Source organism: Chiloscyllium punctatum, chromosome 33, assembly GCF_047496795.1.
Source record: "Chiloscyllium punctatum isolate Juve2018m chromosome 33, sChiPun1.3, whole genome shotgun sequence".
NCBI lineage: Eukaryota > Metazoa > Chordata > Chondrichthyes > Orectolobiformes > Hemiscylliidae > Chiloscyllium > Chiloscyllium punctatum.
The window spans coordinates 26558523-26586449 of NC_092771.1; the positions used below are offsets into that span (position 1 = coordinate 26558523).

Sequence of the window (27927 nt, forward strand, 5' to 3'; positions counted from 1 at the left end):
TACAGAATATTTGTAATGTCCAAGGGCAACTTTAAATTTTAATAACTTTGGATGCAGACATGACAGGTGGGAATTATAAATGGCAAAGTAAACTATAAATCATAACGCTGTACCTGAATACAATTTAAATTTCTAGGATACAACATAAATGCCATTTTTGCAATAAGTCTTATTATTTCAACAGTTTAGACCATAAGATAAAGGAGCAGAAATTAGACCATTCAGCCCATCAAGTCTGCTCTGCCATTCAATCATGGCTGATAAATTTCTCAACTCCATTCTCCCGCTTTCTTCAATGTTGTGAGTAGTTGTCCCATGGTCTTTGCCCAGAAGGATTCAGATAATTGATTGACCCAGTGTAAGCTACCAGCCCTGAGAAATAGGGAAAATCAACAAGTGCTTAGTGTTAGACAGTAGTCCTCATCAGGAGGCCTTATAGGCAGTAGTTCTTGTCAGGGAGGTGTCTTCTTTATATAGAAAATGGACTAGGAAAGGAAGAGGAAGATCTAGGGAAAGGTTCCCAAAACTTTGACTGGAGAGCAAGATGCTGCCTTCACAACTTCAACAAAACACAACACATTCATTCCAACAGCCTGTGTGTCCTTTGGTATCAGTGAATTGTCGCAGTTGGATATTTTCTTTGTCTAATTAATGAATGTATCATACCTAAACTGCTGCTTACCAAACGTAATAAACTGACTTATTATTGCTTACAAATGGTTCATTGCCTATATTATAGAGTCATAGAGATGTACAGTGTGGAAACAAACCCTTCGGTCCAACCCATCCATGCCGACCAGATATCCCAACCCAATCTAGTCCCACCTGCCAGCACCCGACCCATATCCCTCCAAACCCTTCACTCATCTTCACCATGGATATCCAATCCCTCTATACCTCCATCCGTCATGACCAGAGCCTCCAAGCCCTCCATTTCTTCCTCTCCCGACGTCCCCAACAGTACCCTTCCACCAACACTCTCATTCGTTTGGCTGAACTGGTCCTCACTCTTAACAATTTCTCCTTCGAATCCTCCCACATCCTCGAGACCAAAGGGGTAGCCATGGGACCCCTTTGGGCCCCAGCTATGCCTGTCTCTTTGTTGGCTATCGTCCGTAGTTACACTGGCACCACTCCCCACCTCTTTCTCCGCTACATTGATGATTACATTGGCACCACCTCGTGCTCCCACGAGGAGGTTGAGCAATTCATCAACTTCACCAATACATTCCACCCCGACCTTAAATTCACCTGGACCATCTCTGACACCTCCCTCCCCCTTCCTGGACCTCTCCATCTCCATTAATGACGACCGACATTTTTTACAAACCCACCAACTCCTACAGCTACCTGGATTACACATCTTCCCACCCTACCTCTTGCAAAAATGCCATCCCCTATTCCCAATTCCTCTGCCTCTGCTATATCTGCTCCCAGGAGGACCAGTTCCACCACAGAACACACCAGACAGCCTCCTTCTTTAGAGACTGCAATTTCCCTTCCCACGTGGTTAAAGATGCCCTCCAACGCAACTCGTCCACATCCCCCCCCGCCCTCAAACCCCACCCCTCCAACCGTAACAAGGACAGAACCCCTTGGTGCTCACCTTCCACCCTACCAACCTTCACATAAACCACATCATCCGAAGACATTTCCGCCACCTCCAAACGAACCCCACCACCAGGGATATATTTCCCTCCCCACCCATTTCCACTTTCCGCAAAGACCATTCCCTCCATGACTAACTGGTCAGGTCCACACCCCGCAACAACCCATCCTCCATTCCTGGCACCCTCCCCTGCCACCACAGGACTTGCAAAACCTGTGTCCACACCTCCTCCCTCACCACCATCCAAGGCCCCAAAGGAGCCTTCCACATCCATCAAAGTTTTACCTGCGCATCCACCAATATAATTGATTGTATCTGTTGCTCCCGATGCGGTCTCCTCTACATTGGGAAGACTGATGGCCTCCTAGCAGAGCGCTTTAGGGCACATCTCTGGGATGCCCACACCACTCAAACCCACCACCCTGTGGCCCAACATTTCAACTCCCCCTCCCGCTCTGCCAAGGACATGCAGGTCCTGGACCTCCTCCACCGCTGCTCCCTCACCACCTGACGCCTGGAGGAAGAACGCCTCATCTTCCGCCTTGGAAGACTTCAACCCCATGGCATCAATGTGGATTTCACCAGTTTCCTCATTTCCCCTTCCCCCACCTCACCCAGCTCTAACCTTCCAGCTCAGCACCGCCCTCATGACCTGTCCTACCTGCCAATCTTCCTTCCCACATATCCACTCCACCCTCCTCTCTGACCTATCACCTTCATCCCTACCCTCATTCACCCATTGTACTCTTTGCTACCTTCCCCCACCCTCCTCTCTGACCTATCACCTCCATCCCCACCACCATTCACCTATTGTACTCTATACTACTTTCTCGCCATCCCCACCCTCCTCTCATTTATCTCTCCATTCTGCAGGCACCCTGAAGGGCTTTTGCCTGAAACATCGATTTTCCTGCTCCTCGGATGCTGCCTGACCTGCTGTGCTTTTCCAGCACCACTCTAATCTAGACTCTGGTGTCCAGCATCTGCTGTCCTTGTTTTTACCTTCTTATTCATATACCCATCCAAATGCCTTTTGAATGTTGCAATTGTACCAGCCTCCATCACTTCCTCTGGCAGTTCATTCCATTCATGTACCACCCTCTGCGTGAAACAGTTGCCCCTTAGGTCTCTTTTATATCTTTCCCCTCTCACCCTAAATATATGCCCTCAAGTTCTGGACTCCCCCACCGCAGGGATAAGATTTTGTCTATTTATCCTATCCATGCCCCTCATGATTTTGTAAACCTCTATAACCTCCGACGCTCCAGGGAAAACAGCCCCAGCCTGTTCAGCCTCTCCCTATAGCTCAAATCCTCCAACCCTGGCAATATCCTTGTAAATCTTTTCTGAACCCTTTTAAGTTTCACAACATCCTTCTGATAGGAAGGAGACCAGAACCAATGTCCTGTACAGCCACAACATGACCTCCCAACTCCTATATTCAATACTCTGACCAATAAAAGAAAGCAGACCAAATGCATTCTTCACTATCCTATCTACCTGCGACTCCACTTTCAAGGAGCTATAAACCTGCACTCCAAGGTCTCTTTGTTCAGCAACACTCCCTAGGACCTTACCATTAAGTGTATAAGTCCTGCTAAGATTTGCTTTCTCAAAATGCAGCACCTCACATTTATCTGAATTAAACTCCATATGCCACTTGGCCCATCTGGTCAAGATCCTGTTGTAATCTGAGGTGACCTTCTTCGCTGTCCACTACACCTCCAATTTTAGTGTCATATGCAAACTTACTAACTGTACCTCTTATGCTCACATCCAAATCATTTATGTGAATGACAAAAAGTAGTGGACCCAGCACCGATCCTTGTGGCATTCCACTGGTCATAGGCCTCCAGTCTGAAAAACACCCCTCCACCATCACCCCCTGTCTACCTTTGAGCCAATTCTGAATCCAAATAGCTAGTTCTCCCTGTATTCTGTGAGATTTAACCTTGCTAACCAGTCTCCCATGGGGAACCTTGTTGAATGCCTTATTGAATTCCAAATGGATCACATCTACCACTCTGCCCTCATCAATCCTCTTTGTTACTTCTTCAAAAAACTCAATCAAGTTTGTGAGACATGATTTCCCACGCATAAAGCCATATTGACTATCCCTAATCAGTCCTTGCCTTTCCAAATACATGTACATCCTGTCCCTCAGGATTCCCTCCAATAACTTGCCCACCACCGATGTCAGGCTCACTGGTCTTTAGTCCCTGGCTTGTCCTTACCACCCTTCTTAAACAGTAGCACCATGTTAGCCAACCTCCAGTCTTCTGGCACCTCACCTGTGACTTTCGATGATACAAATATCTCAGCAAGAGGCCCAGCACTTCTCTAGCTTTCCACAGAGTTCTAGGGTACACCTGATCAGGTCCTGGGGATTTATCCACCTTTATGCATTTCAAGACATCCAACACTTCCTCCTCTGTAAAATGGACATTCTGTAAGGTGTCACCATCTATTTCCCTACAGTCTATATCTTCCATATCCTTTTCCACAGTAAATACTGATGCAAAATACTCGTTTAGTATCTCCCTCATTTTCTGTGTCTCTACAGGAAGGCCGTCTTGCTGATCTTTGAGGGGCCCTATTCTCTCCCTAGTTACCCTTTTTATCCTTTATGTATATGTTAGGTTGGTCACAAACCCTACAAATCAACAATGTCCCATAATAGGACAGCGGCACGTAACAATCTACCCTCTAAGTCCAAAAGATTCAAGAATCATTTCAGAGATCCTAGCACAGAATGTAGCCAGAGTGCTGTCTTTTATGTCCGATCCTAAACTTTTCTGCTTTCTAAGGTGAACATAAGCATGGCACGATAAGTATGGCACTGTGGCATAGTGGTTAGCACTACTGCCTCACAGCGCCAGAGACCTGGGTTCAATTCCTGCGACTATCTGTGTGGAGTTTGCACATTCTCCCCGTGTCTGCGTGGGTTTCCTCTGGGTGCTCCGGTTTCCTCCCACAGTCCAAAAATGTGCAGGTCAGGTGAATTGACCATGCTAAATTGCCCGTTGTGTTAGGTGAAGGGGTAAATGTAGGGGAATGGGTCTGGGTGGGTTGCGCTTTGGTGGGTTGGCGTGGACTTGTTGGGCCAAAGAGCCTGTTTCCACACTGTAAGTAATCTAATCTAAATATCTGTCCTTCAACAAGCATCATTTAAATAGCACAGGTTATCTGCTGAAGACCACATTGCTGTGAGACAATTGGGGTCCACCCTACCGCATGGTTAGAAGGTCCAGATTCAAATTGCATTTCAGTCACAATGGTCATGAGGTGTGTCGAAGCCGGCTGATTTTTGAAAAATTAGATTGTTGTTTGTGAGAGGTTGCTGTGAGTGTGCAAATTAGCTGCTGTGTTTCCTACTTTTCAACAGTGAAACCACTTTCAAAAGCACTTCATTGGTAGTCTGCTTTTGGACAGCTTGTGTTTGTGAAAGGCATTGTACAAACACAAGTCTTTCTTTTTCATCTTAGTAAATCATCCATGCTTAATTGCACCCTCCAGTCCAGTCGGAGGAGGCCACAAGTTCCAGTGAAGGTTTAAGCACTTCATTAATTCCACTAGGGAATGCAAAATTTCCTTGGTGTTGCTGCAACTGTGGACCAAAGACACTCTGTTTGTCTGCTGCACATCCATGAAAATTGACCTCAGAGTCTACATATAGATGTGAAGAGCCCCAAACATACAGTCAACAAATTGGTTCATTAAATTTTACAGCACAGGTTGTCACTTGATCACCTCGACTGTGGCTTTGAAACACATATCCAATCAGTCGAACATTATCCAACTCTCCTTTTGGTGATAGTACCTGACCTAATGCATGAGAGTGAAGAATGAGAAATTATAGCATGGATCTTCAGTGCTTAACTAGGTAAAGGACACTTTGGCCCTCAGCCTACCCAAGGAAGCAAAGGGAGTTTTGTGGTGGGAGATTGGTTGGTATGTGCATTGCCTGTCAATTCTGTAGGGCATTGATCTGCTATTCCAGTAGGGAGAGAGCTAGTACATGGTAGCTGAGTAACTACCACCTATTCCTCCTGGCCACCTACACTGCATCTTCTTTTAGCATCTTCCTTATGGAGGCCACACCTTTGCCTAAGTTGGACATTGAATTTGTGTATTCTTCCTTTGTACCTTTTTGACATGGCTTGCAGTAGACTACCAGCCATTTCTGTCAGAAAATTGGTGGAAGGCAGTCTTGAAAAACGTCAAGCTAGTTATTCAAAGCTTCATGACAGTCAAATCAGTCAGCAACAGACCTCTCAATTCAGCTTCTGCTCCCCTAGTCTCCTGTAACCATCAGTCAAATTTGGAATTTTACAGGCAGTATTCCAGTTGTCATAAACATCTTTAGAACAGTGCTTCTGTGGAATCTGCATTTTGGAGTAATGAGGGTGAAAATCCTACTTCACTAGTCTATATTTAATTCAAGTTTCTATGCAGAATTTCAAAGCCAGTGGGTTTAATAAATCTTGTGTGAGGTAGAAATTAATGGATAGTCCTGTTCCAATTAATTTCTCCAATAGTTTAGATTAGAATCATCTATACCACTATCTGTCAATCTGCCAAACAATCTATTTCAGTTACAAACACATTTTTGATCTAATTAGTTTCTGAACAAAGGGTTTGAAACTAAAAATAATCAATTTCAGACATTTGTTAATATTGTCCAATATGGATTTGATGGAGCCAATGGTCTACTTCTGACTCATGAATTCAATGGAGTCAATATCTTATGCCTGTCACCTCTGTTCAGGAAGATCTGCGAAATTAAGTTCCAGTCATTCACTTAATAAACCATCAACAGAGTCTTGCCCCGATCAAGGACTAGGTGGTGGGGGAAGGAGATGCAGGCAGAGCTCCCAGCCACTGAAAATTGCTGAATGCCCTGTCTTCTGTACTCTGCAGCACCATCAGGAACGCAGTGACTGCTCCTGGTACTATTGCCACATGAGGCAGGACCCAAGCGCTGGAGGGTGATGATCATAGAATCCCTACAGTGTGGAAGCTGGCCATTTGGCCCAAAAGGTCCACACCAACCCTCCGAAGAGTAACCCACCCAGACCCATTCCCCTACCCGTTGTCCTATATTCGTCCCTGAATGATGCACCTAACCTAGACATCCATGAACACTATGGACAATTTAGCATGGCAAATTCACCTAACCTGCATGTTTTTGTGATTGTGGGACAAAGCCAGAGCATCCGGGGAAACCCTTGCAGACACCAGAAGAACGTACAAACTCCACACAGACAGTCATCCAAGGCTGGAATTGAACCCGGATCCCTGGCGCTGTGAGGCAGCAGTGCTAACCAGAGCCATTGTGCCACTCCATGGGTCCTGGGATGGGTGTCACAGGAAATGGGTCCAGCAACAAGGGTGAGAGGGGAAATGGCTGTCATGGATACCCCACCCCCCTTTCTTGGTTGATCAGGCATTAATACTCCCTTGCCCATCCACCCATCCTCCGCAGGATCCTACCAGCAAATTTGCTAGGGCTTGCTTTTCAGAGTTTCTGCATGCAGAGCTCCCCTGCACATCCCTAGATACTATGGGAAATTTAGCACGGCCAATTTACCTGCACATCTTTGGATATGGGAGGAAACTGGAGGACCTGAAGGAAACCCAACAGCAGCAGCAAGATGAGGTATTCATTGGACATTAATCGCCTCTTAAGGGCATCAGTTGATGGCAGGGTGAGGGCTTCTGTGAGTCTTCCCAGTGCAGACTATCTCGGGGTAGAAGGACATTAATTTCCACCCTCTCTTTCCCGCCGATAAAAATCAGACAACTAGTAAGACATAATGGCCATTGAGTGTCACTGTTACGACAGCACAACAGACCCTTCTGGAGTCACACTCCATTCTGAAATTACTTTGAAACTGGATTCAGCTGGTCAGAAATCACAAAGATCTCTTGAAAATTCTTCTATCCCAGTGTTTGTGACAGGAAGGAAGCTCCTGCTTTGCAGCTGAAACAAGGAAAGCAGGCAGAAATTCTTGTCGGCTTTTGAAAACAGGAGTTGGGATGGTTACGGGAGAATCAAAGTCATTACTGGGCAGCACAGTGGCTTAGTGGTTAGCACTACTGCCTCCGAGTGCCAGGAACCCAGGTTCGATTCCAGCCCCGGGTGACTGTCTGTGTGAAGTTTGCACATTCTCCCCATGTCTGCATGGGTTTCCTTCGGGTACTCCGGTTTCCTCCCAAAATCCAAAGATGTGCAGATTAGGTGAATTGGCCGTGCTCAATTGCCCATAGTATCCAGGGATGTGCAGGCCTAGATGGTAAATGCAGGGTTATGGGTCTGGGTGGAATGCTCTTCAGAGGGTCAGTGCAGATTTGATAGGCAAAGTGGTCTCTTTCTGCACTGTGATTCCCCAAAGAGAAACAGTGACTCTCTAGGGTTTTGATTGGCAATGCCTCTTAATTGTCATGAAGACATGACATACAATTTAGATTGATTGGTGGACTTTCCAAACTAAAGGCTCAGCTTGGAAGGAGCAGGAGAGGGTAAAGGAGTGCTTTAGCTTGGAACTATGGTCTTGAAATTGAAAACGGGGTCAGGTGTATGGTGCTGGTAAAGTGCAGCAGGTCAGGCAGCATCTGAGGAGCAGGGGAATTGATGTTTCGGGCATAAGCCTTTAATCAGGAATGAAGGGCTTATGCCCAAAATGTTGATTCTCTTGCTCCTCGGATGCTGCCTGACCTGTTGTGCTTTTTCAGCACCACATTCTCGACTCTGATCTCCAGTATCTGCAGTCCTCACTTCCTCCTAGTTGGAATTGAAGATGACCGATTTAATAAAAGCAGTCAGGCCTAAAGTAAACTGCTCTTACCTATCATATTGAACAACAGCGTCCAGGCTGGCAAATCTCAGTTACATTGAAACAACACAGGAACAGCAGTAAGTCATTTGGGCCTTCTTTGCCAATCAATATGATCAAATTGAGTACCCTGTCCCTGCTTTCTCCCTATGCCCTTTGATCCTTTTAGCACTAAGAACTATGTCTATCTCCTTCTTGAAAACATTCAATGCTTCTGCCCCAACCACTTTCTGCAATAGATAATTCCACAAGCCCGCCACTCTGGGTGGAGAAGTTTCTTCCACCAACTACCCTTAACAAATCTCTTAACCTGTCTGATTGATTTCCAACCTCAGGCCGATGGGGTTGATGTAGAAAGGTCCTGCCCCAAAATGGACAGAATTGCAAGTTGGAGGGTCTTGATGTTTCTGGGCACAGTCAGCCTCAGTTTGTGACCTTACTGGAACCAAGTTAAAAATCACACAACACCAGGTTGTAGTCCAACAGGTTTAATTGGAAGTACTCGCTTTATCAGGTGGTTGTGGAGTACACAACCATATGATGAAGGAGCGACGCTCCGAAAGCTAGTGCTTCCAGTTAAACCTGTTGGACTATAACCTGATGTTGTGTGATTTTTAACTTTGTACACCCCAGTCCAACACCGGCATCTCCAAATCAATACTGGAAGCAGATCATTCAGTCTAATGTATGGCACCTGAGGTGCCTTACTACATTTAGCATGTACCATTATATTTTAAAAAATAAGCACATGGTTCATATCAAACATTGTCTGGCACATATGACTTGAGGGGTTTTACATTCATTCCAGCCCCTTGGTATAAATGGCTTGGATTGTGTTTGAGTGGAGTTCATCCACAAAGCTGAAATGACAAAAGGCTGAATCTTAAGCCTTTTAGCTATGTCAGAGTTGCATTGTTTTTGGAGAGAGTTCTGCTGCAAGGCCTAGTAAGTTGTCTCACCACTTCTTAGCAAACTTTCTTCATAACTATCAATCCCACCTCTGTGACATTCACATGTCTGATTGCACCATTCCCGGAACAACTCATGACTTAGCAGATATCCCAATTCTATCGAGGACCTGAAGTCAGGCCAGATAAGAAAGATAAATTTTCCTTCCCTAAAGGGCATTAGTGGTCCAATTGGATTTTCATAATAATCGATGATACTTTCATGGTCACCATTATTGAGACTTATTATAATTCCCCATGTTATTAATTTATTTTAAATTGCATCAGCTATCATGGTGGGATATGAGCAGTTATTCCCCAGAGTGGGCCTCTGGATTATAGACAAGTGACATTACACTAAGCCGTCATCACAAGGCCCGTTTTGTCATCCATCTTTAGTTGTCTTGAGAGAATGCTGGTTGTGACTCCCTTTGAACTGGGCTCCCACATGATATTCAGTCAGGCATTCTAGCTCTTTGTCCCAGTGATGACTGTTAAGACGTTGTGTGACTTGGAGAGGAGCTTGGAGGTGTTCCCATGACACTGCTGTTTAATTTGTTATTTCCTGGTTTTGCTAATCTTTTGTCCTTTCCCCATGTCTGCTAATCTCCACCCATCCTCTTTCTGTAGGTTGGCTGCTTGCCACTGTGTGGCCTGGTTATCAAAGTGACCACATCTTTTAAAACGTTAATTTCTTTTTTTTTCACACCAGAACAATTCCATTGAACCATGGATGTTTCTATTTTGTTCACTTCAGCTGCAAGAAAAAAAACTTCTCACATTCATATTGTGTCTTTCACAACCACAGGATGTCCCAATGTACCCAGTGAGGTCTCAGAAGTGCATTTTTCTGTGTGCTAATTTGGTTCTGCTGAAAGTACTCTCACTCTAAATTATCAGGTTAACTTCTTCTTAGTCCCTCAAGTATCCACACTCCCTGCCATGGGTGGGGCACGTGGTATTTGCTCAAGTGGGTGAGATACTCCAGTTTCTGCATGTTCTGTTCATTTTTAGTATATGGCTGCAATCTGGACCTGTTGGCAATACTCAGAATAGTTGACTTCTTTGTGGTAGCTACTTTTCCAAATTGTCTGGCTTTAGACTAGATGTTTCCATGAGCTGGTGGGTATTTTGCACTTTTCAGGCAGGCTTCAAGGGCATCTTTGTAGCATTTCCTCTGCCATGCTGATAACCGATCGCCACAATGAAGCTCAGAGTAGAGGAGTTATTTTGAAAGTCTTGTGTCAGACCCATGGACAATGATCGTAGATACCTGAAATATCACAAGAGTGACATTTAAAAAAGCATTGAAGATACTCAGCTTCCAAGCACTGTCCATCAGCTGGGTGGGTTAGTAAATACATCAGAGGATTTCCTGCTCAATGTAGATCACTCAGAAGAGTCCTAGATTCAGAGATGGAGTCATAGAGGCATATAGCACAGAAGCAAGCCCTTCGGCCCAACTTGTCCATGTTGACCATGTTTCCTAAGTTGACTAGTCCCATTTACCTATACGTGGCCCATATCCCTCTAAACCATTCCTATCCATGTACCTGTCCAAATGTCTTTTAAATATTGTAATTGTACAAACCTCTACCACTTCCTCTGACACACCACCCTCTGTGTGAAAAAGGTGCCCCTCAGGTCTCTTTTAAATCTTTCCCCTCTCACCTTAACCTATGCCCTATAGTTTTGGAATCCCCTAGTCTGGGGAAAAGACTTTGGCTTTTCACCTTACCTATGCTCATTACTTCATAAACCTCTATAAAATTCATCTCAGCCTCCTGTGCTCCAGGGGAAAAACGTCCCAGCCTATTCAGCCTCTCATTCTAACTCAGACCTTCCAGACTCGGGAACATCCTTGTAACAGTGAGTGTGATGGGATCTTCCTTGTTTATTCTTTAAGAGCTGACTCCCCAAGTCATACCACATGACCCAAGTCAAGGGTGTGATGGGCTACACCCCACTCGCTTGGCTGAGTGCAGCTCCAACAATATGAAATGAAATTCAACAATGTCCTGGAAAAAGCAGCTCTCTCGTTCGGCAGGCCATCCATCACGTTCAATATTTACTCTCCAGGTTCCATTCCCTCGAGCAGATTTCACTCCAAATCCCAAATCATCTTGACCTGGAAATACACCACTGCTAGTAGCTCAAAATCCTAGAATGCCCTAATAGCATTCTGAGTGTCCCTACACCTCAAGCACTGCTGCAGTTCAAGAAGGCAGCTGACCACCACTGATTCATGGGCAATTAGGGAGGGACAATAAATGTTACCCATCTAAGGCTGCTCAATTAATGAATGGCTTTTTAAAAAGGTCAAAGAACCATGATTTAAACTCCAGCCCAGGTAGAAAACATAGCAAGACATTAATCTGGCATAAAATGTGGCAAAATAGAAAAACAAAATTGAAACAATGTTTTTTAAAATTACAAAACTTGGACAACAGGAAATCACAAAGGTACTTTGGAGGGGAATCACCAAAAAAAACTAGAACCAAAAGAGGAAACAGAACAGGAATTTTTTTAAACAACCAGAGGAACCACAAAATTGATGGATTCCACAACCAAAACACACACAGCAACAGGGACTCGCCATCTACAACCACTAATTATCACCGTTTGTATGTTAACCTCGAGAAAACTAAAGTTGTTTTTTTTCTTTTACTGACTTATCTTTCTCTGCAGAGCAACAATGACAGAACTTCAACTTTTTCAATGAGAATAAAGTAATTTGGGGTGTTCTGAGGTCTGGAAATTATTATGTTTAAATGGAATTATTTTATTTCATAAATATACTTCCTTCGACACATTTGATCTTAGGCTACTAAATATAACTGAAAGCATCACATCCTTAAACGTTGTACAAAACATGGTGGTGTAACAGTTACTGTCGAGGCTGCCAATGCTGTTTAAATGCTTACAGTGACAACTGTGGTCAGTCTGTGAGATACAGATCGTAAACCTGTCAATCTGTACTTGATGGGCAAGTCTATTTTAAGGGCTAGGTGAAAGTGAGGACTGCAGATGCTGGAGATTAGAGTTGAGTGTGTAGTGCTGGAAAAGCACAGCCAGTCAGGCAGCATCTGAGGAGCAGGAGAATCAACGTTTCAGGTAAAAGCCCTTCATCAGGAACCTTAAGGGCTGACAAGCTCAGTAAAATTCCTATCTTCTGCTTTGCATCCTCTTCTAAAAGCTTGGACCAAAGTATCATTCCAAAGGCAATAGCCATTTCCTAATACCTTACCCAAACTGCAACACTCCAGACTGTTGTTCTGTTTCTTTGGGCACTACTAAGTTGACTGTTTGGTCTCAAGGTCTAGTGTTGTCTGTGACAGTTGGCAGAATGCCACATCCAGTGCTACCACATTCATTTCAATGTTCTCATTCTCAGCTCCCATACTTCAATTACACTCCACTCGGCCGTGAATGCTGAAACTAAAACAGAAAATTTTGGGAACACTCTTTAGCTCAGGCAGCCCTACAATGGGGAGTAGAAGTCATGATTCTGGAGAAAACTAATCAACTTGAAATCCTCTTTCTCTGCAGATGCTGAGAAAGTGTTGCTGGAATTTTTTGTACTCAATTCAGATTTCCAATGTCTATGGATTTATTGAGAAAGTATCAAGCAGAGAAGACAAACAGATCTATTTGGAATGTAGGAATAACAGGAGGCCTTTCTATCTTTTAGACCTTCTACATCATTCAATTAGATCATGATGGATCCATACCTCATCTCCACTTACCCACCATTGCTCCAGATCCCTTCACATGCAAACCCACCAAATATCCATTAATAAGATAAAATATCATAGGTCTGAAATGTTAACTACATTTCTCTATCCACAAATGCTGCCAGATCAATCTGGTATGGACACAATGGCCAGATGTTCTCCTCCTCTGCTGTAATGACTCTATGACTCCATAACTTACTGAACATTTCCAGCATTTGTTGTTCTGATGTCTGCAGTGCTTAGTTTGTACAAAAGCAATCAATCTCATGGCTCTCTGGGTCACTGGCTTAAGAACATAGGAACAGGAGTGGGCTGTGCAGCCCCTAGAGTCTGTTTCACCATTCAGTGAGATCATGGCTGATCTGTGGCCTAACTCCATATATCTGTGTTTAGCCCATATCCCTTAATACCTTTGCTAAACAAAAGTTAACTATCTCAGATTTAAAATTAAGAACTGATCTAGTACCCACAGAGAAATGACACTGGGGCCCTAGTTCTCAAAATCCCTGGCCTGAATATAGCCCCCACCACTGGGGTTATGTGTAGAGACTGAGTGTATTTATGGAGAGGTTCAAGTATCCTTTTAGAAGAGGTCATGTTCCATATTGAGAACATTCAAATGTTATTTGACATCGTTAATACTGTTAATGAGTGTATGTGAAATGGACTCAGTGGAACTATCAAGCTATCAAGACCTTTAAATCCACAAGTTTTTGACATTTCTGAATAAAAACGCTTTTGCAGTTGAAAAGAAAATGGTCTAAATTGGACAGCTTTTGGGAATAGGATTGGATGGAATTGCATGTTGGAGGGTCTTGCCTCGGTTTGTGGCCTCATACAACCAGATCTTTCAGTCAAATGTATGGCACCTGAGGCGCCTCATTACATTTAGTATGCACCATTATATTTAAAATATAACCACGTGACTCATGTCAAACATTCTCTGGCACACATATGACTTGAAGGGCTTCATATGCATTCCAGCCCCTTGGTATGAATGGCATAACTGGAGTTTATCCACAAGCTAAAATGACGAAGGGCTGAACCTTATGTTTTTCAGCTAAATCAGAGCTGCATTGCTTTTGGAAAGATTTCCACTGCAAGGCCTAGCAACTTCTCACCAGACCTAACCAACATCTCCTCATTAACTATCAACCCTGCCTCTGTGGCATCCTTCACATCCAATTCCAGTACCATCTTATAATGAGCCAATCCCAGAACAACTTGTGACTCAGTGGATTTCCTGGATGTGGAGGACCTGAAGTCTCATGGATACAGGACCAGGTAAGAAAGACTGATTTTTGCTCCCTAAAGGGCACTAGTTATCCACATGGATTTTTATGACAATCGATGGTACTTTTTGTGGTCACGATTGTTGTGCCTTATTATTGTTCCATAACTTACTAATTTATTTAAATTTCACCACTGTTCTTGATTGGATCAGAGCATTAGAGTGTGCCTCTGGATTATAGACCAGCGACATTATCACAATGCCATAATCACAAGGCCAGGTTTGTTGTCTATTTTGGGTTGTTCTGAGAGGGTGGTGGTTGTGTTTGCCTTTGAACTGGGTTCCACATGATATTCAGTCAGACAATCAGTGCTTGCAATTTCTCTAAATTTCATTTGTCTGTCTATTGATACAGGTCTGAAGGTTATCATTATAACATCATTGCTGCACGCCTGATTCCACAACATACTGTCACAATTCCTGGTTTGTAAGTTCATAGTTTGATAGCTCTACGTTTTTGATATGGGTCTATGACTATAAATGTATGTCCTCATAAGCCATTAAGCACTTGAATTAAATATTTTTTTAAGGGATTAAATACTTGAAGAAATGTAAAATATTAATTTTTTAAAACTCACAAAAATATCCTCAATAGACACTTTAAGCTCTAATTTAGTCATTTCCGAATGCCCACTGAGATCTCCCATGGTTAGTACTGGTTGAATTGACACGGAGGGTATAAGGGCAAAAGGTGATGGATGGGGAATCATGGCTTGGCATGATTTGGCGCTAAGTTGAGGTAGAGGTTATAAAGAGCCATAATGAGTTAGTAGAGAAGCATAGGTTGGCATGGAGGATGTGTTGGGCCATGGGAATGGGTGGGAGATACGGGGTGGCATGAATTAGCATATGTAAAGAATGTGGTGTGTTGGGAGTGAGGGGATGTGAGGAGTGAGAACTGGAGATTATGTGTTTGATTGTATGTATTCCAGTGTGTTAACCAGCCTGCCTTGGCACCCAGCTGCCTCTGAGCTCTTTCTGGGATCAGCAGGCCTGATTCTCATTAATCTTCCAACCCCAGAATGTAATCGGGAAGATCCAGGGCACTTGCTACTGAGCCAGGAATTATTCACACTCTGGGCTCCCGACTCAGGAGTAAAAACTCAACCCTCAGCTGGAAAATTCCAAGTGACCCCCCAGAATCCATAACTTTTGACAGGGGTTAGAAAGTTTCAGTTTTCCACTCTCCTTTTCATGAAAAGTGCTTCCTGAGTTTTGCTCCTGAGTTTACTACATCAGCAGAAATAGTTGCTCCATATCTACCCTAATCATAGAATCATAGAGATGTACAGCACAGAAACAGACCCTTTGGTCCAACCTGTCCATGCCGACCAGATATCCCAACCCAATTTAGTCCCACCTGCCAGCACCTGGCCCACATCCCTCCAAACCCTTCCTATTCATATACCCATCCAGATGCATTTTAAATGTTGCAATTATACTAGCCTCCACCACTTTCTCTGGCAACTCATTCCATACACCCACCACCCTCTGCGTGAAAAAGTTGCCCCTTAGGTCTCTTTTATATCTTTCCCCTCTCACCCTAAACCTATGCCCTCCAGTTCTGGACTACCCCACCCCAGGGAAGAGACTTGTCTATTTATCCTATCCATGCCCCTCATGTTTTTATAAACCTCTATAAGGTCACCCCTCAGCCTCTGACACTCCAGAGAAAACAGCACCAGCCTATTCAACCTCTCCCTATTGCTCTTTTCTGAAACCTTTCAAGTTTCACAACATCCTTCTGATAGGAAGGAGACCAGAATTGCACGCAATATTCCAACAGTAGCTGAACCAATGTCCTGTACAGCTGCAACATGACCTCCCAACCCCTGTACTCAATACTCTGACCATTAAAGGAAAGCACACATAATGCCTTTTTCACTATTGTATCTACCTGCAACTCCACTTTCAAGGAACTATGAACCTGCACTTCAAGATCTCTTTGTTTAGCAACACTCAGATGCATTAATATTTTTAAACACTCTGATTACCATTTAATCTCCAATACACTCAGGCATTTGTTATGTTTGAGCAGGAGATAAGAAAGTTTAGTAGTGTGGGCAGGGACATAATCAGACCATCCATATTGTCACTGAACGTTGGAGCAGACTTGAGGAGTCACGAGGCGTCGTACTACTTCTAACTTATATTTTCATATCTATGTAACCAGAACTCATAATTTAGCATCTCCTTCACTGCGAATATATCTTTCCTGAATTGCAGTCCTCAAAGCTTAATGCAGAACTTCTAATGTGGTCTGACCCAGCCCCTGTAGGATTTAATCAAAACTTAAAGAGAGGTTTGTCATATGTTTCAGGAAGGACAAGGAGAGGCAACATCATTATGTAAGTTTAAGTAACTTTACGGATGATAAGAACAGTCCCTGGTGGGAGTACTAAATCGAGAGAAGGCTGACAATGACAATACTAAGTAGAAACTGGTATACGTAGTTTAGGCACAGCTGCTTGGAGGTACTTAAACTTACATAATTATGGTCACTGTTCCCAAAATGCCTGCCCATTGAAATTTTGGTGTTGATGTTGCCTCTCCTTGGTCACAGTGAAGGTCCCAGAGGACTGGAGAATAGCTAATATTGTTTGTTTGTTTAAGAAGGCAACATGGATAATCTTGGAAATTACAAACTGGTGAGGTCTGCATCATTGGTAGGAAAATTATTGGAAAAGTTTCTTCTGGATAGGAATTACTCACATTTGTAAAAAAAAGCATACTAGCAATAGGCAGTATGGCTTTGGATGGTGGAGGTCATGTCTCAAACTTGATTGAATTTTTTGAGGAAGTGACAAAGATGATTGATCAGGGTAGGGGAGATATTGTCTACATGGAATTTAGGAAGGCCTTTGACAAGATCTCTCATGGCAGGCTAATACAGAATGTCTGGTCACAGGCTCTGCAGTGAGCTGGTAAAACGGACACAGAAACAAAAACAGAAATTGCTGGAAAATCTCAGCAGGTCTGTCAGCATCTGTGGATGTTTCAGGTCTAGTGACCCTTCTTCAGAACTCATGGTAGCTATGAAAAGGGCAGTTTTTTACACAGAAGATGGGGTGGAGGGAGGGGGAGAGTAAATGATAAGTGGCAATAGAGCCCAAAGAGAGAGAGACAGTTGGACAGACAAAAGAGTGGTTAAAGGTCAGTCTGAGGGAATGAATAGCTGTTAATGAGGACTATTAGTAGCAGTAACACAATAGGCAATGTGTGCTAGCAGCACATGTGATGACAAGGCCTGGTGTGTGGGGTGGGGAAACCATGGGGAAAAGGTACTCAAGCCCTAAAATTATTGAATTCAATATTAAGTCCAGAAGGCTGCAGGGTTTGGTGATGCATGGTACTAAGTGATGATATTTGGATGTGGTGAGAACGTTGAATATCATGGAGATACCGGTGAACCAAAATGGATACAGAACATACTGGATCTTAGAAGTGTTGTGGTAGAAGGGTGTTTTTCTAACTGGAGATCAGTGACCAGTGAAGTTCTGCAGGGATCAGTACTGGGACCCATATTGTTTTATACATATATATGATTTGGAAGAGAATGTAGTTGGTCTGATTAGTAAGTTTGTATTGTGCACTAAGATTGGGGGTGCTGCAGGTAGTGGGAAGGATTGCCAAAGGATATAGCAGCATATAGATAGGCTGGAGACTTGGGTGAAGAAATGGCAGATGGAGTTTGATACAGACAAATGCAACAGGATGCATTTTGGAAGAAGAGAAGTAGACAGTAAATGGCAGGACCATTAGAAACATCAATATACAGAGGGATCTAGGCAGGTCCACAGTTCCCTGAAAGTGGCAACACAAGTGGATAAGGCGGTCAAGAAGGCATATAGCATGCTTGCCTTCATCGATCAGGGCAAAGGGGATAAAAATTGGCAAGTCATGTTTCAAACGTACAGAACTTTAGATAGGCCACATTTGGAATATTGAGCACAGTTCTTGTTGCCACAGGGTATGCCAGACGTTGCCTGGTATTGGTTATAAAGAAAAAATAGACAAACTTTGTTTTCATTTGAACGTTGGAGGTTGAGGGGACTTGATAGAAATTTACAAAATTATGAAAGGCACAAATAGTCAAATCTTTTTGTCAGGTAAGAAATGTCTCTACTAAGGGACATAGGTTTAAGGTAAAAGAGGGCAAGTTTTTATTTTACACAGAGGGTGGTAACTGCCAAAGTGGTAGAAGTAAATATAATAATAACATTTAAGAGGCATCTTGACAGATACATGAATAGACAGGGAATAAAGGAATTATTCCCAGCTTAGAGGCAAAAGGTTTTTAGTTTAGAAAGGTTTCCTGTGTCAGTGCAGGCTTGGCGGCTGAAGAGCTTGTTCAGTGTGCCATACTGTGGTTTGTTCTTTGTTCTTCAGGAGAAAATGTTCCCACTTGTATAGGTTTTGCATCCTAAATATGTTGCAGTGTGAATATTACCTCAGGAAATGTTCTGGGGGACAAGGATTTGAATCCCACCATGATTGATTTTGAAATTTGATTTTATAGAAAATAGGAAATTCTAAGCTAGTTTAATGGTGATCTTTTCAATTATTGTAAAAGCCCATCTGGCTCACTAATGTCCTTCAGGGAGGGAAACTGCTGTCCTTTCCTGGTGTCACCTATTTGTGACCCCAGACCCACAGTAAAGTGATTGACTATTAACTGCAGCCAGTGATATCCACACCCCATGAAGGAATAATAGAAAACTGAAAAACAGAGAGCACTGATTTAAGGTGATTAGTTAAAAAAAAACTTGAGGGAGAAAATATCTTCATTCAGTGAGTGATTAGGATATGCTGCCCAAGAATGTTTCTTTTTCTTTATTCATTTGTGGAATGTGGGCATCGCTGGCTGGCCAGCATTTATTGCCCATCCCTAGCTGCCCTTGAGAAGGTGGTGGTGAGCAGTCCACCTTGCTGTGGGTTGACCCTCAATGCTGCTAGGGAGAGAATTCCAGGATTTTTACCCAGCTACAATGAAGGAATGGCAATGTATTTCCAAGTCAGGGTGGTGAGTGGCTTGAAGGTGGTGGTGTTCCCATATATCCGCTGCCCTTATCCTTCTAGATAGAAGTAGTTGTGGGTTTGGAAGGCACTGTCAGAGGTGAAGTTTTGCAGTGCATTCTGTAGACACTGCTGCTACTAACTGTCAGTGGTGGCGGGACTGGATGCTACTGATGGAATATTGGATTTCAAAAGGTTATTGGATAACAGCCTGAAAATGAAGAATGTAGAGGATCATAAGGAAAAGGCAGGGGGTGCTGTGTGGCTGTCATTTAATCTTGCCAAAAAGTAGCAAGGACATTATGGGCTCAATGGTCTCTTTCATTGCTGTAACCATTGTATGAATCTAGGAATCTTCACTTTGTAATCCAGCTTTGTCCTTAACATCCATTTGGGGTTTATAACAATGTAATTTGGCCTTACCCCCAATACGTTTTTGCAGCTTCTCCCCTTTACATATTGCTGAACACAACACCCACTCCCACTCCCAACTGTATTTAATTTGACCTGTCATCTTTCTATCAAACATCAGGAATAATTTCAGAGTTGATCTTTCACTGGAGCCAAGTAGCAAATCATGTGGGAGATCACTAGACTGGAAGGATCCCAAGAGGATCCCAAGAGTCCCAGGTGGGGAAGAATGACAGTAAAAAAGCCAGGCCTCAAAATGGAATGATTAGCTATTGAATTTTTTTTTAAAAAAGGTCTAACATTTGCTCTTACTATCCAATAAATAATGGCCTTGGAGGGAGTGTAGAATCGACTCAATTGAAATGATGCCCAGGTTAAGCTGTCAAATGATGAGGACATTTTTAAACTTCCAGGGGCTAAGACCTGGAATCTCCCAATCTGTTGCCTCAGAGCATGGTGGTGGAGGCAAGGGCAAGAAGAAGCATTTTCAGGGCTGTGGAGAAAAAAAGTGAGCAAGTGGCACTTCGTTGCTCATGCAGAGAACCAGCATGGAAACAATGGGCCAAATGACCTTCTTCAACACTGTAACCATTCTGTGATTCCATGTTGCATAGATTAGCCCTGTACATTAAGTCGAGAGTGCAGTGCTGGAAGAGCACAGCAGGAAATCCTGATGAAGGGCTTTTGCTTGAAACGTCAATTTTCCTGCTGCTCAGATGCTGCCTGACCTGCTGTGCCTTTCCAGCACCACTCTTTCGATTCTAATCTCCAGCATCTGCAGTACTCACTTTCATCTGTATGCTTTAAGGATCAGGAGGCTTTTAAGATCATTGACTAACAAAGCAAAAAAAAATCTACAGATCTGGGTAGGGGGAGGAATCCAAAACAAGAGAGAATAACCTTAAAATTACAACGAGGTCATTCAGGAAGCTCCTTATAAAAAGTGGTGGAAATCTGGAGCTTTCTGTTCCAAAAAGCTGAGATTTGGTATGAAGCAAAAACTGAGATGGATCGATTTTTTGTTAGATTTTTGTATTCATGAAAGAAAACGAGTAAATGGAATTCGGGTACAGTCACAGCCACCGAATGGCAGAGCACACACCAGAGATTGAAAGGCTTTGTCTTGTTCTGAATCGATTGAAATAGTCCTTAAAAATCTGACTGTGGAGATTGTGAATGGTGAGCCATTCTGAGGATATTAACTGGCAAGTTCAAAACAGAAGACTTTGTGGAAGATAATCTAATGTCAAAACACTGGAGCAGTGAACATAGAATAATCTTCAAAGTGTGAATAATGGCTCTTTGTGACATTCAAATTCTCATCTAATTGGTTAATAAAAAGTAGCTTTGTTTCAATTGTCAAGTGCCATCCACATGTTTTTGATTCAGAATTATATGGAGTCATGGCACCATAAGATATAGCAGCAGAATTAGATCATTCGGCCCACTGAGTCTGTACCTCCATTCGATCGTGGCTGATGTTTCTCAACTGAAGTCAGGTTAACCAGCCTATAATCTTCTTAAACTAGGTGTTAGATTCACCATTTTCTACTCCTCTGGGATGCTCCCTGACTCTAATGACTCCTAAAAGATCAGCACCAATGCCTCTACAATCTCCTCTGCTTCCCCCTTTGGGCTTCTGGGGTAATTTATCCACCTTCAGATCTTTCAGCTTCCCCAGTATCTTCTACTTGGTGATGACTACAATACTCACCTCTGCCCCCATCTCTTGAAATTCTAGTGTTCTGCTGGTGTCTTCCACTGTGAAAACTGATGCAATGTACCTATTCAGCTCCTCTGCCTGTCCTTTTGATAGGATGTGTATCCTTGGACATTTGGATCCCAGCTCTGATCCACATGCAGCCACGTCTCAGTGATAACAAGATTATTGTCATTTTGGTTCTGCGTTTTAATTTAGCCCCTAGCTGCACATATTCCCTCAGCAGAATCTCTTTCCTCTTTCTACCTATAACGTTGTTTCTAACATGGACCATGAAAACTGGAACTTTCCCTTCCCACTTCAGGTTCGTCTGCAGCCCAGATGAGATATCCTGAACCCAGGCACTAGGCACGCAACACAGCCCTGGCTGGTGTGTTATAAACTATGGTGAATGGTCTCAGGATAAGGGGCAAGTAACTTAAGACTGAAACAAAGAGGAATTTCTTCATTCAGAATCGTAGAGAAATACAGCACAGAAACAGACCCTTCCATCCAACCAGTCCAAGTTGACCAAAATCCCAAACTAAATTAGTCCTACCTGCCTGTGCCTGACTCATAGCCCTCCAAACATTTTTTATTCATGTACTTACCTAAGTGTCTTTTAAATGTTGTGACAGTCATCCACCACTTCTTGTGGAAGTTCATTCCACACATGAATCACTCTCTGCGTAAAACAATTGCCTCTCATGTTGCTTTCAAAACTTTCTCCCCTCACCTTAAAAATATGCCCCACTAGTCCTGAAAATCCCCCACCCTCGGGAAAAGACACTTGTCATTCACCTTATCTATATCCCTTATTATTTTATAAACCACTTATAAGATCACCTCTCAAACGCCTTTGCTCCAGTGAAAAAAAGAGCTGAGAGCTCAATCATTAACAGAGGTTGCTGGAAAAGCTGAGCAGATCTGGCAGCACCTGTGAAGTGAAATCAGGCTTAACGTTTTGGGTCTGGTGACCTTTCCTCAGTTCGGAGGAAGGGTCACCAAACCCGAAATGTTAAGCCCGATTTCTCTTCACAGGTGCTGCCAGACCTGCTCAGCTTTTCCAGCACCTTCTGTTTTTTATTCTGATTTGCTGTATCTGCAGTTCTTTTGGTTTTATCTCAATCAATAAGTAGGTTCAAAATAGAAATCAATAGATTTCTGGAGACTAATGGTATCTAGGGACATGGGACTAGTACAGGATGGCAATGAGATAAGTTGATCTAACTGAATAGAGGAGCAGCCTTGATGGGCTGAATGGCCTATTCATGTTCTTAAGTTCCTTAGGAGAGTTGAAGGCTAAAGAGCATACCCTGACAAAACAAATATCTTGAGTAGATGATGAGGGCTGACTGATGCTTCAATATATCACTGCAACCAAGTCAATACTAAGTCAGTACAGTATTCTGTATTCCATTAGAAAGAACTCCAGAGGTCAAGATGAGAACTTAATGATTGAACAATGCAAGATTATCTCCATATATGTGCTAAAACCCGTGATTTGAAAAGGACATTCTGGCTTTGGCGAACAAGGTTAAGGCAGATGGCTGCCAGGCAGAGGTGGAATAATTCTCAAAAGGAATACATTTGTCTGATTCTTTTCTGTATTGCTGTGTTTCTCTTGTTGTTAAGGTGTCAGTCCTGGCTCAGTGTTCACACTGTTTCCTTGATATCAGATGGTGGTCGATTCAAGCCCCAGTCCAGAGTTTGACACAATCCTCTCAGCTAAACTGAGTTAACTCTGCACTCTTGGAGATGCTATTGTTTGAATGATTAATGCCCCAGCTGTCCTTTCAAGAAGATATAAAAGATTCAACGGTTTCACTTGGAGATCAGAACAGTTCTTCAAATGCCTTGGAGGATATTAACTCTTGTGGAGAGAAAACAGAGTTAACATTTTGACTCCAATGACCCTTCTTCAGAACCATTCTGAAGGAGGGTGCCTGGACCTGAAACATTGCCTTTGCCTTCTCTCCACAGACACTGCCAGACCTGCTGAGTCTTTCCAACATTTTGCTTTTGTTTCTGATTTTCAGCATCTACAGTTCTTTGGTTTTTCTGAATATCAGCTCTTCATTGGCACGACCGTAAGATATTGCAGAGGTACTGGAAATTGCAAGAGTAAAAAGAATTCTTAAAAAGTGACACCCACGAAAGAAATCTCTGTATTTTGGCCATTTGATAAGAGCTGAGAAGCTACAGAGATCTTTTCTAGAGAGCAAAGTAGCAAGCATTGGAACAATGGTCAACCTAGTAGGATGAGCCCTTTTTCCCCCAATTCCTTAATTGTATATTTTTGACTCTGATGGAGAGCATTCTCTGTTTTCTGCTTCAAAAACTTCAACACTTTCACTAATATTTCACCTTGTTCTAAAATGAATGAGGGCAAAAACATGAAAGATTGCTAATATCAAGTGAATTATACCCTGTTTGAGTCACTGTCTTCAGAAAAGAGACAGACCAAAAGGAATTAGAAGAGTATTTTCGCAGAAAGAAACAGTTCAAAGAGCAGATGGGGTCTTCACGCTTCCAGATTCATACATAGCATGTTCAGGTTAAGCACAGGAAATTTAAATATTAAATAAAACAGATAGAAACAAATATCGCCGACATTCACCAATGATTGCACAATGTTCAGCACCATTTGCAACTCCTCAGATACTTTGCAGTCTGTTTCCAAATGCAATAAGATCTGGACAATATCCAGGCTTGGGGTGACAAGTAATATTCATGCCACACAAATGCCAGGCTATGACCATCACCAAGAAACAATTTAACTACTGCCCCTTTACAGTCAATAGGCATTTCTATCACTGAATCTGCCACTATCAACAACCTGGGAGTTATCTTGATCAGGAACTTAACTGCACTCACCACATAAATGCAATGACTGCAAGAGCAATTCAGAGGCTAAAAATACTGTGGCAAGTAACTCACCTCCTGATCCTCGAAATCCTGTCCACCATCTACAAGGCACAAGTCATAGAACATAGAAGAATACAGCGCAGTACAGGCCCTTTGGCCCTCGATGTTGCGCCGATCCAAGCCCACCTAACCTACACTAGCCCACTATCCTCCATATGCCTATCCAATGCCTGTTTAAATGCCCATAAAGAGGGAGAGTCCACCACTGCTACTGGCAGGGCATTTCATGAACTCACAACGCGCTGAGTAAAGAATCTACCCCTAACACCTGTCCTATACCTAAGAAGTGTGATGGAATACTCCCCACTTGCCTGGATGAGTGCAGCCCAAAAAACACTCAAGAAGCTCAACACCATCCAGGATAAAGCAGCCCACTTGAATGGCACTGCATCCCAAGCATCCATTCCCTCCACCACTGAAGCTCAGCAGCAGCAGCAATGTGTACTATCTACAAGATGCACCACAGAACTTCACCAAAATTCCTTAGACAGCACCTTCCAACACGCACCGCGCCCCCCACCCCGATCGCTTCCATCTAGAAAGACAAGCACAGCAGATATATGGGAACACCATCACCTTCAAGTTCCCTTCCAAGTCACTCGCCATCCTGACTTGGAAATATATCACTGTTCCTTCATTGTTGCTGGATCAAAATCCTGGAATTCCCTCCCTAATGGCTTTGTGGGCTAACCACAGCAGATGGACTGCAGTGGTTCAGAAGGCAGCTCACCACCACCTTCTGAAAGAAAACTAGGGATGGGCAATAAATGCTGGCCAGCGAGAAATGCCCACATCCCACCAAAAAAATGAATAACTAAAATTGAGCAGTGCTTCCAGACACAAGATCGTAGTGTAGCCTGCCAAACGTACAGCCTCTGCGATCTAAACGAGAACATGGGAAATCCGTATGAAATTTCCCTTAAAAGCTGCACTCTATCTAATGGAAAGTTCCTTTGTTGATCCTGAAAGTCCCTCCCATAGAGCGTTTTGGTGAACATACACCACAGAGATCGCAGTGGTTCAATAACCAGTTTCTCAAGGACCAATTAGGGATCAGCAACAAATAACAGAATTGTTACAATGTCGTCCATTCAGCCCTTCATGCCTCTACTGCTCTCCGAATGAGCATTTCATTTAGTTTCACTCTGCCTCCCTCACTCCATAACCCTGCACGCTCTTCATTTTCAGAGAACCATCTAAATCTCCTTTTGAACCTGCCTCCATTCTGCAGAAAGTGTATTCCAGAAGTGGAATATCCTCGCTGGTGATGCCCAGATCCTGTGAATAAATAACAAAAAGTAAGGATTTGGTACGAAAACTTGTCACACTAATTAAAATACCTCTGTAAATACTAGCACATTTACTGTTTTCTTGGCTTACAATTTATTTCTGTGTGACTGGTGAAACTTCTTTGAGTCCATCACCCCTTTATCAGCCTCGATGCCTTGATGAAAGATGGCCACCTCGTGTAGGTTGGGGAAGGCGGAGTGTGAAGTTTGCGCGTCCCCAGAAGGGGTCCGGTCGGAGGGGAGGCCCCGGCTCTCGGGTTCCGCCTCCGTGTTGATGAGCGGGGTGGGTGCAGCAGCGTGTGATGTCCGTGCTGGAAGATGGCGGACGAGGTCAGCGGCAGGCAGCCGGGCTCCGGCTCCGACCTGGAGGGGCCGGTGCCCACTAATCTGAGCCGGGGTCCGCGGCTCGTCAAGATCATCAAGTCGGAGACGGGTTACGGCTTCAACGTGCGGGGCCAGGTGAGCGAAGGCGGCCAGCTGAGGAGCATCAACGGGGAGCTGTACGCGCCGCTCCAGCACGTCAGCGCCGTGTTACCTGGCGGAGCGGCCGAGCGGGCCGGGGTCCGCAAAGGGGATCGCATTCTCGAAGTGTAAGTAACCCAGCGGCGGGCTTCAGGCCCCCAACCTGGCCTCGCGGGTAGGACTAGGGGAAAAAACAGCAACTCCACCCGGCAACGGAACGGGGCTCGGCCGGGTCGTCGGCAAATTGGAAAGTGAGGGCTGGGTACAGCCCCACCCCTTCCCCGGGCTGGGTACAGAGGGGCCTGAGGGTCCCCTCTCAGGGGTGGGGTCTGGGCTCCTATCCTGTGGCTTGGGGAGGGTTCACTCCCCTGTCCGGGGAGGCGGTGAGGGGGCTCTCTCCTGTGGGCTGGGGGCTGGGGTGTGAGGGTCCCCTCTCAGGGATGGGATCAGGGTCGGGGTGCCTTCTCCTGTCGGGGAGAGGGGGAGGGTTCCCCCTCCTGGGGGCTGGGAGGGGGTGTGGAGCCAGGGCTCTCTCGGGTTGGGGTGAGGGTCCCGATCCTGTGGTCTGGGGCGGGGTACCCTTTCCTGTCTGGGGAGGTGGTGAGGGGCTCCTGTCCTGGGGGTTGGGAGGGTTCCCTATCCTGTGGTCTGGGAGGGGGTCCCTCCCCTGTGGCTTGCGGCAGGTGAACCCTCTCAGGGAGAGGTTGGGGAAGTGTTCTGCGGCTGTAAGTCTGAAATCCTGCCTGGGATAGTTTAGTTGCATGAAGTGGTATGTGAGGAACTCCCCACTCTCATGCACACCCACCTTTACCTCTTAACATCCTCCTTGACTGCCCCTCCTTTGCACCTTGACTGTCTCTTCCACCCTCCCCACCCTATTCACACGTGAACATTATCCAGCCCCATATCTCTAGTATACTATCCACTAAGAAGATTTGTGCCTTTTCTAGATTTTCTCTCACCCTCAGTCCTATGTACTGGATATTTTTGCCTTCTCTCTAACAGACATCTCTATTGGACCCTCCTATTGTGCTAATGAGAGTTTTGTAGAGCTGGGCAGTGTGCTCTGTCCTTTTAGCCCATCATCTTACAAAGTTAATAATCAGAGAGAACCTGCAGTGTGCAATTTTGCGTTGTTTCTGTAATCTGATATAAGATTTTCTTTATTTTGTTATGGGAATTTGCCCTCCGTTATCTGCATAATGTGGGGGCATGATCTCAAATATTTATTGCTGCATTTTTTCTGACTGTAAACTCAAACTGGATATTCGGATTTTGTTTCGAGGTTTCGATTTGACATATTTCAATTCAATTTTGACTTAGTTTAATCTTAGTCTGTTGCATTCATTACTTGACTCCATGACAGCTTCTGGCAGTGCTGTGCCTTTACCTCTTGTAGAATCAGTACCCTTCTTCCTTTGTAACTTGGTCCCACTGAAATATTGTGAACCTTCCTAAGCATGTCAGTGGCATTTGCTTGGTTCGGGGCTGGAATTTGCAAGAAATAATGGGATGTAATCCACTTTTGAACTGAAAATACAATGAAACAAAAGCTATTAAGTAATCTCATGTTAGAGGTGTGGGACATTTTAAAGTGAGAGTTTGATACAACACTCGTGTAATCTGGTGATGTTATGAATTTTTCCCAAAAATTGATGAGGTTTATAAAAAAAAGCTTAATCTGACCATTGCGTGAGTTGAATAG

At 43.9% G+C, this 27927-nt stretch overlaps 1 protein-coding gene and 1 long non-coding RNA gene across 3 annotated transcripts in view; one reads left to right on the top strand and one right to left on the bottom strand.

The window, feature by feature from the left end:
• LOC140458505 (uncharacterized) lies at positions 1-26035 on the bottom strand. The gene is made up of 3 exons (XR_011953501.1): positions 25852-26035; positions 25690-25749; positions 1-372 (listed from the first exon to the last, which is right to left on the bottom strand). It is a non-coding gene; the product is annotated as an uncharacterized lncRNA (long non-coding RNA).
• Positions 26036-26047: 12 nt separating this feature from the next.
• The window catches only part of LOC140458504 (sorting nexin-27-like), a 120258-nt gene continuing 118378 nt past the window's right edge, over positions 26048-27927 (top strand). For both annotated transcript variants that reach the window (XM_072553212.1, XM_072553211.1), the window contains exon 1: positions 26048-26350. In XM_072553212.1, the coding sequence (XP_072409313.1) occupies positions 26079-26350 (272 nt within the window). In that variant the 5' untranslated portion in view covers positions 26048-26078. The remainder of the gene's footprint in view (positions 26351-27927) is intronic.